Source organism: Pavona decussata, unplaced genomic scaffold, assembly GCF_977016875.1.
Source record: "Pavona decussata unplaced genomic scaffold, jaPavDecu1.1 SCAFFOLD_6, whole genome shotgun sequence".
Classification (NCBI taxonomy): domain Eukaryota; kingdom Metazoa; phylum Cnidaria; class Anthozoa; order Scleractinia; family Agariciidae; genus Pavona; species Pavona decussata.
Genome location: NW_028145430.1, coordinates 5,916,242 through 5,935,163, shown reverse-complemented (window position 1 = coordinate 5,935,163; position 18,922 = coordinate 5,916,242). Strand labels below are relative to the sequence as shown.

At 37.6% G+C, this 18,922-nt stretch overlaps 1 protein-coding gene across 1 annotated transcript; it reads left to right on the top strand.

Annotated features, from left to right (window-relative positions):
• Positions 1–6,364: 6,364 nt before the first annotated feature.
• Positions 6,365–11,698, top strand: LOC146489408 (uncharacterized). Its single transcript, XM_085108711.1, has 2 exons — positions 6,365–8,686; positions 10,363–11,698. The coding sequence occupies exons 1-2, from the start codon at positions 6,406–6,408 to the stop codon at positions 10,668–10,670; spliced, it is 2,589 nt and encodes an 862-aa protein (XP_084964837.1). The 5' UTR covers positions 6,365–6,405; the 3' UTR covers positions 10,671–11,698.
• The last annotated feature ends 7,224 nt before the right edge of the window (positions 11,699–18,922 follow it).

Genomic DNA, 18,922 nt, shown 5'->3' with positions numbered 1-18,922 from the left:
TGCTGGGTATTATGAAGTTGCTTCATATCATAAATCTTACTAATCAAACTGTTTGGTAAATGAACTTGATCAAACGTGATAAAACTCAATTAAACGATTGGGCTGGATGAGTTTGATAATCCAAAACAATCGGACCAATAAATTGTTTCACAGAATTTGATAGGTTTGATCGCCCATCAAGAAATTTAAAATTCACCCTTAAGTCACTAATTGAACTCAGTCAAACTATTCAAAGTAAATCAAACACAATTGAAAGAGTTATTGGGTTTCGTAACTCAACATTTATGTTCAAACTCAAGCCTGTGATTGAATTATATTTTGAGTGTCAAATATAGGATGTGGTTTGATTAAGAGTGAATGGCAGTAAAAATCGAGGAAAATTAAAAATATGTGGCCACGGTCAGAAAATCGATTTCGCTCATACTTTGTAAGTTTGAAGGCCTAGGTAAGTAAGTAAAGGATGTAAGGTTAGTTTTTTGAAACATTTCATGTAACGGCAGAAAACCACCAAAAATGGTCACCCTACCAGAAGCTCGGATTTCACCACGCGGGAGCTTGAAATTTTACATTTTTCAGTTTCTCGCTACACAGATATTTACATAGCTGTGAATCTTTCTTTAGTATAATTTAATTCATCGATTCTTCCTCAGTCAAACAATAGTAATTATTTTCATCTCTGCTCGTTTGTGAGCGAACTGAGCTCGGATGAAGTAGACACACTTTTCTCTATCACGCAAAAGTCTAAAATAATCCAAATTCAGCGAGAAAAAAAGCTGACCAGTAGTGTTTCAAATCCTCTGATACAGACAAAAGACAGTTCAGTCATCGATTTTTAGGTGTATGGTTTAAAATCTTTAGGATCTAGCAGAACTTTTGCACAAACTCCGATCAAAGTTTGACAAAATTACAATTTAGCGCCATTGAAATCTACAACTCTACATCACAAGGCATAATTCAATAAATTAACTCCTTGGCCAAAGTTTGTATAAAAAGGCTTTTTAACAACGCTTAAAACGTTTTAAAAATATATTGTCTACACAGTTACCACAAACCAACAAACACCAAATTACCACAAGACAAAATTAAATCTCACTCGCTCCCTATATCTGCAGTGTCACGCACGAGCGACTTGGCTACAATAACAAACAGATATTTACATACCTTGATTTAAAATAGGTCATATTTGCCAGATTTCCCAGTGAACTTGTTGAATAAATAGAGAATAACTTGATAGCAATACAATCTGGAATAATTAAAATAAATTTAATTAAGGATGAGAAGCTTTATCATCCTTCGACAACCAATCGGAAGTAACCGTTCCACGAAAAAAGAAAATATTGCATCGTTCTCTAATTATAAATAACCAAATCTACTTATCCATATCTCTGAAACATTACATCTAAAGCCAGAGTTGATTGTTGGGTAAATTCACCAACAAACAGAACAACGATGTCTTGTTCGTTTTTACTATTGTCGGTGGGATTTGCGTAGGGATTTGTGGCGGAGACGAAAGCACTAGCTCCTGGCTCAACTTCCGTCACACCACTCAAGCCAAGTTGAAACAGAAGTAGAATTAATTTTGGCAAGAATGTGTTTTTTTCAAAAGCCAACGAAGTTATTGGAGATGGTTGTCTGTCCTGTTCAGAAGTTGTTTCGGGTCACTCTGAAGGAGCTGTCAGCCGCGTTGGAAAAGGAATATATTATTTTGTGCCAATATGTTGTTGATGGTCATTTTGTTACTAATTTCTTCCCTCAGTTATCCAATCCAATTATCATAATTCACAATTATTCCACGAGCACGCGTTGGATATGAGATGATAGATACTGCGCAAGTTGCCTATAATCATCCCATATCCAACAAGCGCGAGTGGAATAATTGTTTTATTAAAAACAATCAAGTAATATTGGTAGGCCTTGCTGATTTCCTTTTAAAGAGCAACGAGAAAACAATTTATGGTCACTTCTTGTCGGGCATGGTATAATGGGTCATATACCATGGACGCTAAATCAATCAAAACCCTGGAATTGCATTACACAATGATCCAGTTTTTAATAACAACCTTTATTTTGGTTCATGTCTCCCATATGTTATGGATTACGCTTATATTATTATATAAGCCAATGTTCCGGTCTTTTTTTAAATAGTTCATTTCAGCTTCGCAAAAAAAATTCCTTCAGAAAGATGTAAAAACGAAAAAAGGGATGGCAAACTTCATGGATTGGAGGAATTAAATTCGTTTCCACAGCTGCTTCAGAGTGACCCGAAACAAGTCCCGGGATAGTGCAAAAATTACTTTTTAACCTTCACTATAAGCTGGACTGATAGCCATTTCCAGTAAATCCGTCGCCTTTTGAAAACACTCATTCTTGCCAAAATCAATTCTTCTTCTGTTTCAGCTCTGAAAAATTTCAAGGACTTAGTTGAGATGTTTTGTATACTTGTTACACTGTGTGAGTGGTGTGACGGAAGTTGAGGAGCTAGATCCCACCGACAATAGTAAAAAACGAATAAGACATCGTTGTTCTGTCTGTCTGTAAACTTGCCCAACAATAAACTCTGGTTTTAATGTTTCAGCTAGAGATATGGATAAGTAGATTTGTTTATTAAGAGGCAATGCAATATTTACTTTTCGTGGGAACAGTTACTTCCGATTGGCTATCGAAGGATGATAAAGCTTCGCACCCTTAATATAATTAATTTTAATTGTTCCAGGTTGTATTGCTATCAAGTTATTTTCTTTTTTTTCAGCAAGTTCACCGGGAAATCTGACACACTGTTTAGTAAGATTTTTAAAGTATGACTTATTTTAAATCAAGGGATGTAAATTTCTGTTTGTTAGTGAAGCCAAGTCGCTCGTGCGTGACACTGTCAACCACAAAGAATAAAAAATCCAAATAACGCACAATTTAGGCCCATAAGCAGTTCGACAGTTTAGGCCTTATATTGGTTTATTAAACTGACTTACAGTAATTGTTGTAATTGAGTAGATTTGTTTTCTTTGAAAAGGTCTTAGGCTTTGCACTACCAATTGTCTGAATGTAAATAATGACTACACAACACATAAGTTAAAGTTATTTACTGAAAATAATAAAAGATGTTGCATTTCTGAGAATTTGGGAGACTGGCACTTGTAGACCAGAATGCAGTTTGACCAACAAAGCCACGCATATCTGTTCTTTCGTGTAAATCATGGCTTGACAACTTCAAATTTCAATCACTCTTCATAACAACTGGAGTTCCTGTCCCAAATAAAATTCAATGTTAACCCATTAACGGCCGAGGCGCCCAAAACCGGCCGATAAAATTCGCACAGTCGCGCTAGGTTCCTGCCTCCCCTAGAAGGGATAATTTTGTCCTCTATTGTTCTAATTGTCTTTAGAAAAGACTGACCAATCAGAATCTATCGTCTGCGCATATATTTTTAGGTCTTAGGGGGGTCTAGACACAAAAAGGTTTTTGTCTTCCGAAAATATCAGATTTCATCGATAATGGCGGGCCACGCGCTTTACGCTTAAATATTCAAGACGCCAATTTCGCATTTTCCGAAGGAAAACACACCTTTTCGAAACGGTAAATCGAAAGAGGAACTTCTAAGGAATACTCGACAGTTTCAACAGCGGAAATCCAAGCATTAACGGCGAAGAAATTATGCTTCGAGGAAAATTTGTAGTTTTACCGAGGCGACGAGCTGGCGGACATCTCAAATCATTATTTTCGCCATGGACTTTCTTGGTGATGTTAGAGCGTTTCTCGCAATACAACTCACAAAGAATTACAGGTTTGATTGTGGATTTGTACTGAAATACTATTCTAATTGATCGATTCTTCGTATTCCGAACAGTTTTCGCAAAAGTTTTGAAAAACGTGCTCCGCACGGGTCGATAAATTCGCTTCAAAATTGACTCGCAATTGCTTCAAATCGCTTGCGAGTCGGTCGCCTCGCGGCAAAAATTATACGCGTTTTCTTCTAAGACCTATACAAAGACTTATTTGAATAAATGTTTTAATTAGGAAAGCTTTATTGCCTGTTTTTCTTTCTATTTTCATTGATGAAACGTGATAACTGCCTAATCTTGCGTAAACAAACACGTCTCCTCGAGAGCGGATCAAATTACTGCCATGTGACGCGAGGATCAAATTTCATCAAATTTTCGAAATTTTTACCTTCAGCTTTGTTTTTTGGGTAATCTTTAATTCGCAGGTAGGGTATTTTATTCGACAATTAGAAATTCTAGCTATTCTAGACCAAAGGAGTGCTGGTTCTTTGACCCAGTAAGTTGTCAATTTTTACTGCACATTGGGTTAATTATTAACAATATGCTAATTTTGTGAAAATGTCAAAAACACGTGGGCTGCAATGGGTTAAACAAGGTAAGTTGAGGAAAGGATAGCTTGGTAAAATTATCAAGGAAATACAGCGGTTTAATAACGTTTACAGCTATCAGAATCGCAGAAATCACGTCTAAGAGGCTTCAATTGGACTCCCACTTTCAAAATCCTGGCTAAAAGTCTGATCCACGGGATCGTCGGGGATGACAATGAGGATGCCATGGATTGGTGAAACAATAGTGTGCTTCTTGCTCTTTGAAAGTTCAATTTTTGTCAATTTTTTAACATAAAGTACATAAAATGGTATCTTGTGGAATTCAACCGTTTAGTCTGACAAGTAAGACAGGCTATTCGCCCTTGTTACATAGAAAACCCACACTTGAAGTCTGCTATTGCTTGATAGAGTAGCCCAAAAAAGGGTGGTTCAGATGCTTCTGGCATTTAATCATGGTCCCAGCAACTATATGAATATGGTTTTATGTAGCTGAATAGACCTCATTTTAGGTGACAAGGTTTTCATTAATTTTAATAGACAGCCCTCTTAGCTTTTAGTATAAAGGCCAACTCCAGGTTTGCTGCACATACAGTCAGTGCCATCCAGTGGTAAACTTTTAAGTACAGTACTTAGATAATTGTAAGATAATGTTGGCAGACCATATTCTTCTGTTCTGGAATTCAGTAATTTCCAAACTTTCAGTGAATTCCATGGTATCTTTTTGTTGTCATGATTGCTAAATGAAACTGCTTAAAAACTGCAGCTGCTAAATTTAGATTGCAGTGCATGGATTACAGTTGTTTTGGAGGTCATATTGTAAGATTAATATTAATTTTTTTGCCAAATCATTTGGCAGCGAAAAGCCAAACCTTTGCTAAATCTACTAGGCCTTCTAACAGTTAATAATATTTATTGCCTACAAGTGTTAAAATTCTTGCATTCATAGCATAAAGGCCTCCTGCCTGAAGTGTTCAATAACATGTTTCAATATGCTAGTAATATACATGGCTACAACACAAGATATGCAGCTAAGCATAATCTTTATAAGCCGAACGTACGAACTAATGTAGGTGAACATGTATTAATCTCCTTCATGGCAACCGATATTTGAAAAGACCTTCCAGCTCCTTTAAAAAAAACTCCTACAAAGTGTGTCTGCTTTTCAGAAACAAATTATACGTTATTTACTGTCAGAACAACAAATGAACTAATTTTCTTTTATGCTGACCTCGCAACATAAGTTAACATTTTACAATTAATAAGTTCTTCCTTCCTTTTGCTTTTTCATTTTTTTTCTCTTTCTTTTTTGCCTGCTATCTAGAACCTAAATTAGCCAGGGAACTAACAAAACAACCTAATGGTTTATTGAGCTTCCTTGCTTGCACATTATTTTAACTAATAATTAATTTAATTCTATGTATTACCACTACAAGATTGTAAGAATCAACTATGTACATTAAAAAAAAAAGCACAAATAAAGATTATTATTAAAGATTATTATTATTATTATTATTATTATAGAATGTTGCCTTCACATTTGAGCTTTTTTTTTTAAAAAAATTGAAGTGAAATTGATTTAAGACCCTGTTAGCATGCAAGGTTCCTTTTTGTTGTTGAGAAGAGAGAGCCTGGTTACAGCTGGTCAGTGGTTTCATTAAGGGTAGGGCACCAGGTAAATTATCCAGCTGTGAGCACAACCTTACCTACAAGTAGTTGTTTTCCACTGTAGGCTTCCAACATGACTTGAATTATTGAGATCATTTGCATCGATTTGCCCTCCTGCTACAGATCTTAATGAAACATTTGGCTGGTAATACGTATCACCACCTTAAATTCAGCTCCATAATTGTGGTTTGAAGTCACATTTGCTGGGTGGTCACATGACTACTTGCAAACTTGGTCTCTCTCCTCAACCAAAAAGGAGAAAAAGAAGAGAGAGAATGGGATCAAAGGTTACAGAAATTGAGTATGTTGTTGCATCATTTAATTATTCCATTGTCAAAAACTAATAATGCAAAAAATTACGTTTCTTTAGGGATCTGGTAGTGATGATGCTGAGTTAAGTTTTGATGAGCTTGGAATGTTGTCATCAGAGGAGGAGGAGGAGGAGGAGGAGGTGACTAAGACCACAGGATTATCAGCGATCAGCGGTGCAGTGGTTAAGCTAGTAATCTTGTTCCTGATCTCTTGGAAAATACTGCACAACCTTTCTGATTCAGCTTTGTCCATTTTGTTTGCCTTTTTGAAGAAGTTGATAGAACTGTTGGCCAGAATCTCTCAATCAAAAGTAATCAAGGACATTGCAAGCTTATTGCCTAATTCCTTGTTCATGATAAGGAACTATCTTGGTATAAAGAGAGAGGACTTTCAAAAATACATTGTCTGTCCGAAGTGCTCAGCCGTTTACAAACCCGAGGATTGTGTGAAGACTATGGCAAATGGGAGGAAAAAGGGAAAGCGTTGCAGTTTTGTAGAATTCCCAAACCACCCAAGAAGAACCCAGAGAAAAACTTGTGGTGCTTCCCTTTTCAAGGCAGTGAGGTCTAAGAGTGGAGAACTGATTTTAAAAGCTAAGAGAGTGTTCTGCTATCGTCCTGTGAAGAAGACTCTTGAAGAGTTTTTGAAGGGGCCTGGGTTTGGAGAAAAGTGCGAAGAATTTAAGAAGTCATCTCAAGATCCTGACCTCCTTGGTGATATTTATGATGGAAGAACATGGAAAACCTTTAAGAATGCAGAAGGAGAAGCTTTTTTTGATGCTCCTAACACTTTTGGATGCATGTTAAACCTTGATTGGTTTCAACCCTACAAAGATTCAGTTTACAGTGTGGGGGTCCTTTATCTCAGTTTTCTTAACCTGCTTCCTCAAGAAAGAAACAAAGAGGAGAACATTGCTATTGTTGGTATCATTCCAGGTCCACGGGAGCCCAGCCGTGATGTAAATTCCTTTTTGGACCCTCTTGTTGATGAATTATTGGACTTCTGGGATGGCGTTTGGATAAATACCCCCACTACTGGACCCAGGTTTTGTCGACTTGCTCTACTCTGTGTGACATGTGACATACCAGCGTCTCGTAAATTATGTGGCTTTTTAAGCTTTAGTGCAAAAATGGGTTGCAACAAGTGTAAAAAGGAATTCCCAAGGTCATCATTTGGCGAAAACCAAGATTTCTCTGGTTTTAATCGAGACAGTTGGACCTTACGCTCCAATGCTGAACATAGAGAGCAGGCATGGGCAGTCAAGAATTCAGCATCCTCCAAGAAAGACCGTGAAGGAAAAGAAAGTAAACATGGCGTTAGATTTTCTTCTTTAATTTACCTTCCTTATTTTGACTTTATTTCATTCGTAGTCATTGACCCAATGCACAATTTGATGTTGGGAACCACTAAGAAAATGTTAAAAATTTGGAAGGAAGCCAACTTGCTAGGTGAAAAGGAATTTAAACTCCTTCAAAAAAGAATCAACAAGTTGAAGGTATCATCCAGCATTGGTAGAATTCCATCTAAAATAGCATCAAGCTTCAAAGGTTTCACTGCTGACCAATTTAAAAACTGGGCCTTAGTGTTTTCCACCTTTGCACTAAAGGACATCCTTCCAGATGGACATCTGCAGTGCTGGAAGCTGTTTGTCAAGGCCTGCAGAATATTGTGCTCCACAGTAATACCAAGATCACAAGTCAAAGTTGCTGATGAGCTACTCGTAAAGTTTTGTCAAACTGTTGAGAATTTGTATGGTTCAACAGTTATCACGCCAAACATGCACCTTCACTGCCATTTGTGTGAATGCATTCTTGATTTTGGCCCCGTTTATGGCTTTTGGTGTTTCTCATTTGAACGCTATAATGGAGTCTTAGGATCATTACATGTAAACAACCACCAATTAGAGGTGCAGGTAATGAGAAAATTCCTGGAACGACATCAGCTGGGAAGCATATCTTGGCCAGCAGAATTTAATGGCTTTAGCGATATGCTATCAGAAACTAACAAAGGCTCACTGGCACTAAGCAAAAGGAATCATCTTACACCAGCTGAGTATCAAAAAAGTATTAAACTGAAAAGCTGCACTGGAAGCAATCTTTTTCAATTGTCATTCGTGGACAAAGATTTTATTCAGGCTCTTCCTCCCTACAAAGACGTTTACTTGGCTGATGATGAGGTTGCTGCATTAGCAAAAATGTACAGCTTCTTGCACAAAGAAGATAGCATTGTGTATGTTCCAAAGTTTGTGCGGAAATGTGCCCAGTTGAATTTGTATCACCAGAAACTTGACTCACGATACTCAAGAAGTGAACGATCTGCCTGCATTTTGGCTCGATGGTATGGTTCAAATCAGTTGGACACAAACTCACTGGATTTAAGGCCAGGTAAGCTGTGCAAATAAGTGTCAAATGTGTAGTTTCACAAAATAACCATACTGCCCCCACAGAAGAGATTGGCAATAATTCCTAAGGGTGAAGGGTTCTCAAAAACAACAAACCATACTGCCCCCACAGAAGTGATTGGAAATAATTCCTAAGGGTGAAGGGTTCTCAAAAACAAACAAACAAACAAACAAACAAATTATTTTAAAGAAATGTATGAAGCTTGATTGGAATTTCAAAGAGGTGGAGGGATCTTAAAAAAAATCCCCTTCCATGAGAGAGGTATGGATATTTAATGTAACCACACAATATATTATTTTTAATGGCATGAAATCAGAAAGAGTTTACAAGTTATCTTTGAAGATGTATCCGGAAATATTATTTTGCTGACTTTTCCTACAACAATGCCAGAACAGGGAATATAATGATGGTGTGTTTAAACATCACCTCAAGTCAAGTTGTGGTCAACGTGAGGTCATATTAACTTGAACTGCAGAATGCTAGTTTTTAAAGTCGCAAAATGGCTATTAGGGGTATAGAATGGTCCTTGAAAAATAATGGGTCCGGGCAAATTTTCGGCGGGTCTCGAAATCTTGGCGTCTCAAACTGGAGTCTCGGAATCTCGAGCTCGAAAAAATAAAGCAGGTCTCGGAATCTCGCATTTTGAAATTTGAATCTCGGAGTCTTGCAAACCAAGTGAAAATGAATTAACCGTCCTAAACTGACAACAAACAATAATCTTGAAAAACGGCTCAACATTGCAATCGCTTCTGCAGCTTCTGTGAAACATGTAAGCTTGGATAAATTCTGCATCATAAATTGCCGTACTATGCTTTTCGGCAGTGTTAGTAAAAAACACGTTTTGCATCGCGGCATCTCTGTCTCGGATTTAGAAAAAAGGATTTTAAACGAAGGTCTCGGTTTTTACCATTCTATAGCCCTGCTATTGTGTAGCAATCAACTGCAGCCTTTGTTTTCTCTGGTCCTTGCCGAAAAAATCCTAATTTCTGGAATTTATATTAACCTCCTTAAATTCGTTCAAAAGATTGAATTTTTACATTATCTGACAATCTTAATTCATGTCAGGATACCACATAGACGCTCTGCAGTTTGTTTAGCAAATTTTTCCCAAGTGCTAGTATGGTATGTCAAATTCTAATTAAAGTTTTGACAATCAGTCAAAATTTTGTACATGTAAGTGTTTACAATTATTTTTTTGGTGGGTCCAGAATAAAAAGATATCTACACGGTACTTAACCGCTATAAATTTGAAAGTTGTGTGCTTTTGCAAGTCAGTCGGTTATATTTCAGGTAAAATTTGCCAGTGCAAACAGATGTAATGCTTTAAAAACTAGTAGATGGTGATCTATAGACAAACACCTTCATGTGGAAAGGTTTAGCAGGAAAATTGGCCATCATACTGTATTTTTTAATTATGTGATATGATGTGATATTGTACTACATGATGTATTGGGTTATGAGATATGAATGGTTACATGACAGGATATGATGACATGGCATGGCATAGCACGCATGGTATGACATGGCATGGCATGGCATGATGTGACCTGACATGACGTCATGACGATGTACCATGGCATGATGATGTGACATGGCATGGCATGGCATGGCATGACATGACATAAGAAGATATAATAACACATATTGTTTACATGCAGGTGTTGTACAGTACTTTTTCCAGCATACTGTCACCATTAAATCCCCTGCTAGCAAAATGGTGGACCTCCCATACACTCTAGCCTGTGTTCACTGGTACAAGCTTCACCCACATGCAAGGTTTTATTTTGGCTTACCAATTCAGGTCTGCCTGCCTTCATTTGAGGTTGAGTCAGTGGGAGCATTCATGCCAGTATCCAGGATTGACAGTGTCTGTGTTGTAGCTGATATGCGTTATGATCTCAAAACTCCCAATGGTAAAGAGAGAGTTATTGTGGCTGTTCCACTCGATGTTAAATTTCATTTATGAAGAATAAACAGTACACTGTAGCATATCAAATTACTGTATGGAACCTGAAGTCTTTCTTAAATCAATGGTATCAACACGGGTCATTATTTTAAAATAACTCTGTTAATTATTACAGTGAAGTAATTTCAAACAGGGCCACAGCATGAGCTGCCACTAAATGAGTCAACACTAGTCTTTTCTCATAGTCAGACCTACATGGAGCAGAGTTTTTGATGTTTGATGTTAGGCAAGTTGTCATGCTTCTGTTAACACTACATGATTTGCTAGTACAGGCAAATTCAGAATTACACAATTCCTCTTTCTTCATCAATGTGTGCTCATGTTCTCATTGGTCAACAAGTTTTGCGCTATTTGAAGTTGCTGCACTGTAAACATAAAGTAGAACAATTTTAAGTAGAAAATATGCACAGTTGTATAGGAGTGGAAACTCGCCTATGTGAAAACCAATGAAATGTTTTAAGCTCCTGTTTTAAGAAAGTTGTTCCAATTTTCGTTTAAATATTTGCTGTTGGCCTTAATTTAAAACCAAAGACAGAAAATGCCTTTTTTTCCTTTACCTTACTGTTTGTAGTTGTCACATGTTCATTAAAAAAATGTTGCAGTTTGAAGACTGCAATAGTTGTCTCATTTTAGTGGCCACAGAAGTTGCTGTTGTGGTATTTTAATAATTATTCGAGATTCTTGCAGAGCAGAATGCAAGTAAAATTTTCAGTGTAGTTGATTAACATTGACAAGTTTCTGAAATAATCTGTGAAATTCTCAGCTGGGTTCCAACTTTGAGGAGTTTTTTGCATGAAAAATCTTTATTTTGATACAGCTGTAACAAGCAGGCGTATTTCTTTGCAGTACTAAGAAATGGTTGTACAAATAAGTTATTATAACAAACCATCTAAAAATATAATTTTTTTGCTCAAGTCAATCTACGATTTTCTTTCTTTTAGCTATTAACTTATTGTGCAAAGTGCTTTGCAATGTAGTCCTTAGCAATAGAGTTATCAAATAAATTTTATTACCATTGTGATAAACTACATGGGGTTAATTTTCACTGTATCATTCATTTTTGTGGGTTCTTGGTGATATAATTTCTATGAAAGTATGGACTTGTCATGATCAAATTCCAGTCAACTGGTGTTCCTGTCACATCAAATCAAATATTTTCGTTAATACTCTGTAGTGTTTCATATCAGAGGGCCTCGTTAAAAATTGCTAGCAATAAGTTAGCTGCCCCAAATTACCACAAAAGTGAACAAGTTGACTCAGAAGACAACTACTTTTGAACACATCGTAGACCTAGATGAAAAACCTGTACTAGCACAGTGGGCACGAATCAAACTCACAAATTCTCAATCATTTGAAGAACAATTCCCTTTTATAATTTGACTCAAATAAGTGTATGCCGTAGAAGACCCAGCGGGTTCAAACGATAAAAGTTCCCTAAACGACAACTATAATAAACTGACTTAAATAACTCAACCAGCACAAATGGCCCAACTGACACAAATGACCCAACTAACACAAATGACCCAACTGGCACAAATGGCCCAACTGACCCAACTGACACAAATGACCCAACCGGCACAAATGACCCAACTGACACAAATGACCCAACCGACACAAATGACCCAACCGGCACAAATGACCCAACTGACACAAATGGCTCAACAGTGACACCAATGACCCAACCGACACAAATGGCCCAACTGACACAAATGACCCAACTGACACAAATGACCCGTTAATTTGTGTATGAAACAATTAGTTTGTGAAACCACTACAATTGGAATAAGACACATAATAAGTTGTTCTTTTACTTTGTATACGGTAATGTATAATCAGCAGTACACGCTTGAGTCATATACCGATATTGTCAGCAATTTTGCAGAAAATAGTGCGTTAGGTAACTTTGAAGTGTAAGAAGCATTGTAATCTTCAAAAAACACCCAGTTGAAAGCTTCATTCAAACTATGTTGACTTCATTGTAGAAGTGACCTTACACATTGTGTACCGGTAAATATAATTTTCAGTACACAGTTGTATAAGGTATGAAAGTATACTGAACCTTATACAATCCTTATACATATAAATCCTTATACATCAGTACATCTTTCCGTATACACGATGTATAAGGCGTTATTATACCGCCGTATATTTGACATTTCATGCAGTGTAACAACAACAGCGTCAAGGCAGAGAAGAGGAAAAGCGACTGGCATTAAATAAAAATAAGCAATCCCTTTTACAAATGAATGAGTTTACACTCAATTGCAAAAACGTTGACACCTAAAAAGCATAAACCATGAACAATGAGACCCAACGGTTTTATGGGTATAATTGTACTAAATCTATCTACTTGCATAATATTCTATTCTCATGCAACAGTTGATGACCAAAATTATTTAAACGTGGTGAATGATGGAAACTGTCCAAGCTTTCCTTAAACTGTCCAAGTTGGCCAATTGCAATTTGAGTGATATACAATTTGCGATTTGCCTAAGTTCAAATCAGTCAATGTATATTTGGTAGTTTATTATTTGGAAGAATTAAGTCAGCACTGTACTTTTTATCGTTAAGAATGAGAATGGTAAATTATTGATTATGGAAATGAGGTTATTGTTTAAACAATATCCACAAATCCGTTGGGTCTTATCGTTCACGCTTTATGCTTTTTAGGTGTCAACGTTTTTGCAATCAAGTGTATACAGACAGATGATACAGTTGCTCGAGGATATGAAAGCTGGTCAGAGTATGATCCTCGTGAAGTTGAAGAGATGACCAGCAATGAGGAAACCATACAAATAAAGGCTGAAGATAGTTACACCAAGCTGCAGGACAAAGACTCGTTTTGTCAGTATGTGGGTCGTCTGGCGATGGTATTATCAGAATTTCTCCAGTGTGGTTGTCTACCATTTTAGAGTCTTCTGTCTCAGAAGAGGTAGGTTTCTCTTCTAGCTGGCGCAGCTTGCTTACACACAGACAGCAACACGTTTGCATGACACCTGACTTTTGACACAAGAAAAGCATGGCCTGTTATAGACTTCCACTGGTCTGACGAAAGATTCAGTGCTATACACCTTTCACATAGCTGGGGGTCAGTTGGCATTGTTCACATACGAATTTGCAAGCTCCTTACTCTGCCACAACCGTTTCCACCTGTTCCATACATCTATCACAACTCTGTAAGACCTCCACCGTGTTTGAAATTAGCATTCAAAGTTCTTTGGATGATCCAGTATCATTGACGAGATAGTGGCCCATTGGAAGTGCTTATCTGCTGTCAAGACTTTCTGCAATGAATTCGAAAACTTCTTTTGCAAAAGGTAGGCCACCCACCTTCTTTCTTCTTTTTTTGTCGCCCAGATTATGAATTTCTTTAATTTCTTCAAATGCAATTGGTCCACTTGATAGACCAATGACTGAGTGGTGATTCCGACAGTATTCTAGACCTGGTTTAAGTTTTAGTCTGTCATACTGCAAGCAACATTGCGCATTTCGTCGTCACCAGTCTGTTCTTCGTTTTCCATCTCATCTTCGTATGTGATTTGGTTTTTGAGAGCCACTGGAAGCACTTCTACTGGTGTTGCATCGCTTTTGCTTGAACTTTCATCCCATAATTTGTCATCACCACTTTGTACACCTTCGCACCACGTCTTGTGTTGGTATCCAATGTGGCCATTTCGTGGATTCTCTTGCTGGAGTTTTCCGTCATCTTCTTGTGAACGTTTTGAGCACTTACTACATCATTGTTCTGTAAACTATTCCATTAACCTCTACTGCTTTGCTCTTCTTTGAGTTCAGACGTTTTAGCCGGGTACGAGCTTTGAATTAGCATCTGACTCTCCTGTCTGTTTTCACTCCCTGTTTGTGTCAGAAAAATGTTGATGAAATAAACCAATACTTGGGTGACTTTTGAAGCTTTTTTCCTCGCTTATTTGTATGCGTATGATGGTGTTGTAGTGTGGGCAAAATAAATAAACAAACTCACTAACTCACAAACTCACTCACTTTGGCCATACTTTGCGGAAGCCTGAAACCAACATCACCAGACAGGCTTTAGACTGGAATCCACAGGGGAAGCGCAAAGTTGGTCGCCCGAAGCAGACCTGGCGGAGAAGCATTGAAGCCGAGACGAAGTCTACCGGAATGTCGTGGGCCGAACTGAAGAGGACGAGCCAAAACCGAGTGCGTTGGAGGAGTGTCGTTGCGGCCCTATGTTCCTCGAGGAATCCAGAGGCATAAGCACTAAGCACTAATAATCAAATAAATTAATAAGTAAATAACAAAGACGTATGAACACCTCATAAAGTCATGATGCTCCTGTCAGCCATGAAAAAGCCACTTTGGCACACAAAATGTTAAACATGAGTGCAAGAGACCCTCATGCTTGTGTGAGTCCGCAACGTTCTGATATCAAAATGTTTCCAACTAACATTTGAAACCTGCTGTCCTCAGGTCCTTGACACGTAGACACCTCATTTGTTAAAGGTTGTATCCTCTCTATGACCAGCACTGTGTACTAGTACTGTGTGCTGATCTTTAAAGAAATCTAGTCTAAAGACATCAGAAGTAGAATATACAAAAAAAATACGTTCTTAGCTTACATTCTCACATACTTTCACTATGTTTTTCTTGTCGACGGAGCACTGAAGTTTTTTTTAAGTAAGTCATGTTTGGCACCTTCATAGAAAAATGCAATGCAATCAATGGTCTTTGTCTCAATGACCTCAATCACCTGACCTGCCATGTTGACCCTGTCGATGATACACATGGCTTCAGAAGAATAAATTGAATCAGACTGGCAAGTCAAGTTCCACTAAAGCACTTCAACACAATCAAAATCCATAATCCATACTGACATATCGAAGAAATTTGTGATCTGATTAACGTTCAAAATCAGCCAATCCCTAAAATATATATCCTCGATATCCAAAAGCCGGGCATTTTTGTTTAGCCAAATTTGTTGATCTGTGAACCTATTCACCCCCCTCAACATGACTTCAATCAACCAAAAATGTTTCTCATCTTGTTGAGCATGTGAAATTACGCAAAGGGATGAAAGTAATCTAATAAAAAAATACATGTGTTGATGGCTGTAGAACATGTTTCAAGCTCTCTTTGTTAACTTGAGCTTTCGACCAAAACAATAGGACAGTAGCAGTTGACATGTTACTTTTTTATAATCACCACAAATATTCCATGAATGCGGCTTTCAAATCCACTTTAGCACTAAAATGGAGCCTCTAGCTTGACATGGTGCTCTGAAATTGGATTACCACTATATATTGCTTTTACTAATCGGGCTACTGGGAAGGAATCACTAGCATAAACTATTTCCTTTACCAGGATGGCTGCATTTGCGTATGGAAGGCGTACAACATTGGACCATGGTCTCAGTTACAAGGTACCGGTAACACACTGATGACAAGTTTAAAAAACTTTTGAAATATCTTTAAATTTATGTTGTGAAATTGTCACTAGATTAAAAGATAAAGTTAATAACTGAGAAAATTATGATTTGATGTAGGGCAAATTAGTTTTTGGATTAATCTTTTTCAGCAGCCTCATTGGAAAGTAACTCGCAACTGCAAAATAAAGAGAAAGAAAATTTTAATTCTATTTTAGATAGATACTTTATTCATACGATATACTATAATATTTTCCATATTCTTTTCAGTACCAAACAGGTTATCAGATGTCTGCAAGGCCGAGCAATCCAAGGGCGACTTTGTGCTGTGCTCAATGTGTGCCATCAACAAAGTGAGGAATGACAACGGCAAGTGACGCTTTAATGTCAGTGAGTTCCTAACTTCCCAGCAGATTCAGGGCTACTTCTCGCACGCTGCTGCAAAGCTCAAGTATGCAGTTTCAGGTCCTCAATCAGCTAACGTTGACTCCACTGACGACCACAATTTTAAGGTGGCTCCAGAAGAAGAAGCCTTTTCATCAGCCCATACATCAATCCTAGAGCAATTAGTATTAGTACACCCCATTGCTTATGACACGCTGAATATTTGCACCTTGTACGCCACCAACAAGCTCAGCAAACTCACTGTCGCACAGCTGTGGCTCATCTGTAGCACTACAATATGGACGTAAACGTACAGCTATCAAGGCGAAAAGTGCCATATATTGATTATATCTCAGATCTTGTTGGATTGTGTTCTTGCACCAAAGTATAACAAGATCTTGCAGCCTACCAAGTTAACCAGAGGGATTAGCATATTGTCATGGCGGGCGGCCACGTTTTTCAACCATCCCACCATCGACACTAAAATTGCCGACTATGGCTGCAAATATTACTTTTGAGCAGGTAAAAAAACTTTTAAAGCAGGAACTTGCTCCTGTAAACGCAAAATTGGAAGAACTAGCTAACCAACTGGAGGAAATAGACTCGACGGTAAAGTTTCTATCAGACAACTACGATGAGCTATTGAACAAGATAAAGAACACCAATGAAAATGTTACTCAACATGCATCGGACATTGCAAACATTAAAGTGAACATGAAGAGCGTGGAGAAACTTTCTTATGACACATCCTTTATGGTTGAAGACATCGCTCAATACCTGAGGCGAGACTGCCTGGAGATAACGGGAGTTATGGCAAACGAGGACTGCCCGGCGGAAGCCATTGCCAAATCAGTTGGCAACGTTATTGGAGTACCATTACAGGACAATGACATCTCGATTGCTCACCCAATTTCCACCTTTAATGAAGACACGCCGCCGAAACTAATCGTGAAGTTTACCCGCCGCAGTGTCAGAAACAAATTCTATTCTAACAGACGAAAATTGGCGAGGAAGAAAGCTAAAGATTTGCCAAACCTCAACCTCTCATCTGACGCCAACGTCTTCATCGCCGAGTCACTCACCCCGTCAAGAAAAGGCTCTTTGGTGAAGTCAACAAGGTGAAGAAGAAACTAAAGTGGAAGTATATCTGGACATATAATGGTAGCATCTTTCTTAGGCAGGACGAGAAAAAGCCATCTTTCTCGATTAACTGCGAAGAAGATTTAGCTAAATTTAAATCAGAACATGGTAGTCACGTCCATCGCTAGATACTTCCGACGAAAAGTCCACAAAGTAGAGCACATTATGGCCAAACAAGTAATTACCTTTGATGTCCGACTATTTATCTTCACTTTTCGTAGTCTTGTTATTGATTGCTTTTAATCATTCTGAATTAAACCATAATGTGCTCTCCGAACTTCTATTTTTCACTTTGGATTCCCAAGAGTTCCTTAAGATTACTGGGGGATGGGTACACCACTCGCTCCAATCTCTTATTGAGTCTAAAGATCTGTTCGGAGATATTATTACTAGCCCTGAAAGAGAAAGTGAGCTACAAGAGTCTCTATACAACAATTACACCCAATCAAATTATTTTACGATCAAACAGTCTGGAAATTTTTTTTACGAGAAGAAAAAACACCATGGATTTTCTATAATCCACTTGACCATGCGTAGCCTACCTAAAAATCTAATATCATTAGAAGATATTATTTTGACTGTAAAAGGGACACCGGAAATTATAGCTATATCTGAAACAAAATTGCAAGAAAAAAACATTTATAACATTAGCTTACCAGGTTATGTTTTTTTGAATACTAATTCACCAACAAGTGCAGGAGGTGTCGGCCTTTATATTTCTGAAGAATTAACCTTCATTAGGCGGCGGGACTTAGAACTATCAGATGACGGAATAGAATCGTGCTGGGTTGAAATTACTCGGAAAAAACAAAAGAACATAATTGTCGGTTGTATTTATAGGCACCCATCCAAAGACTGCGCAAATTTTCATGATACACTCAAAGAGCAATTATGTAATCTAAACAATAAAGGTAAAGAGGTTTTTGTTCTAGGTGACATAAACATAAACTTCTTAAACTACAATAGAGATAACCAAACATGATTATCTAGACATGCTATTTAGCTTGGGTTACATGCCACTGATCACTAAAGCCACACATATAACAGATCACACCACAACGCTGATTGATCACATCTACACAAACGTACCTCAAAAAATAACAAAAGCAGGAATATGTTTAGCTGATATAACAGATCATTTACCCGTTTTTTGTACAGTAAGAAACCGGCTTCCTCTACGCCAAGAAACAAAACATTTTAGGGACTTTTCTCGTTTTAACAAGGTTTTGTTTTTAAGTGACCTTGAATCTATAGATTTTAATAACCTAGTCGATGAAGATGTTAATCAGAGTATGAATAATGTAACCAATACGCTACACTCCTTATC

Excerpts from the sequence above, each read along its gene's own strand:
- LOC146489408 (XM_085108711.1), top strand. The coding sequence starts at position 6,406 with ATGTTGTCATCAGAGGAGGAGGAGGAGGAGGAGGAGGTGACTAAGACC. Across the intron at positions 8,687-10,362 it reads CTCACTGGATTTAAGGCCAG|GTGTTGTACAGTACTTTTTC; the intron begins GTAAGCTGTGCA and ends GTTTACATGCAG.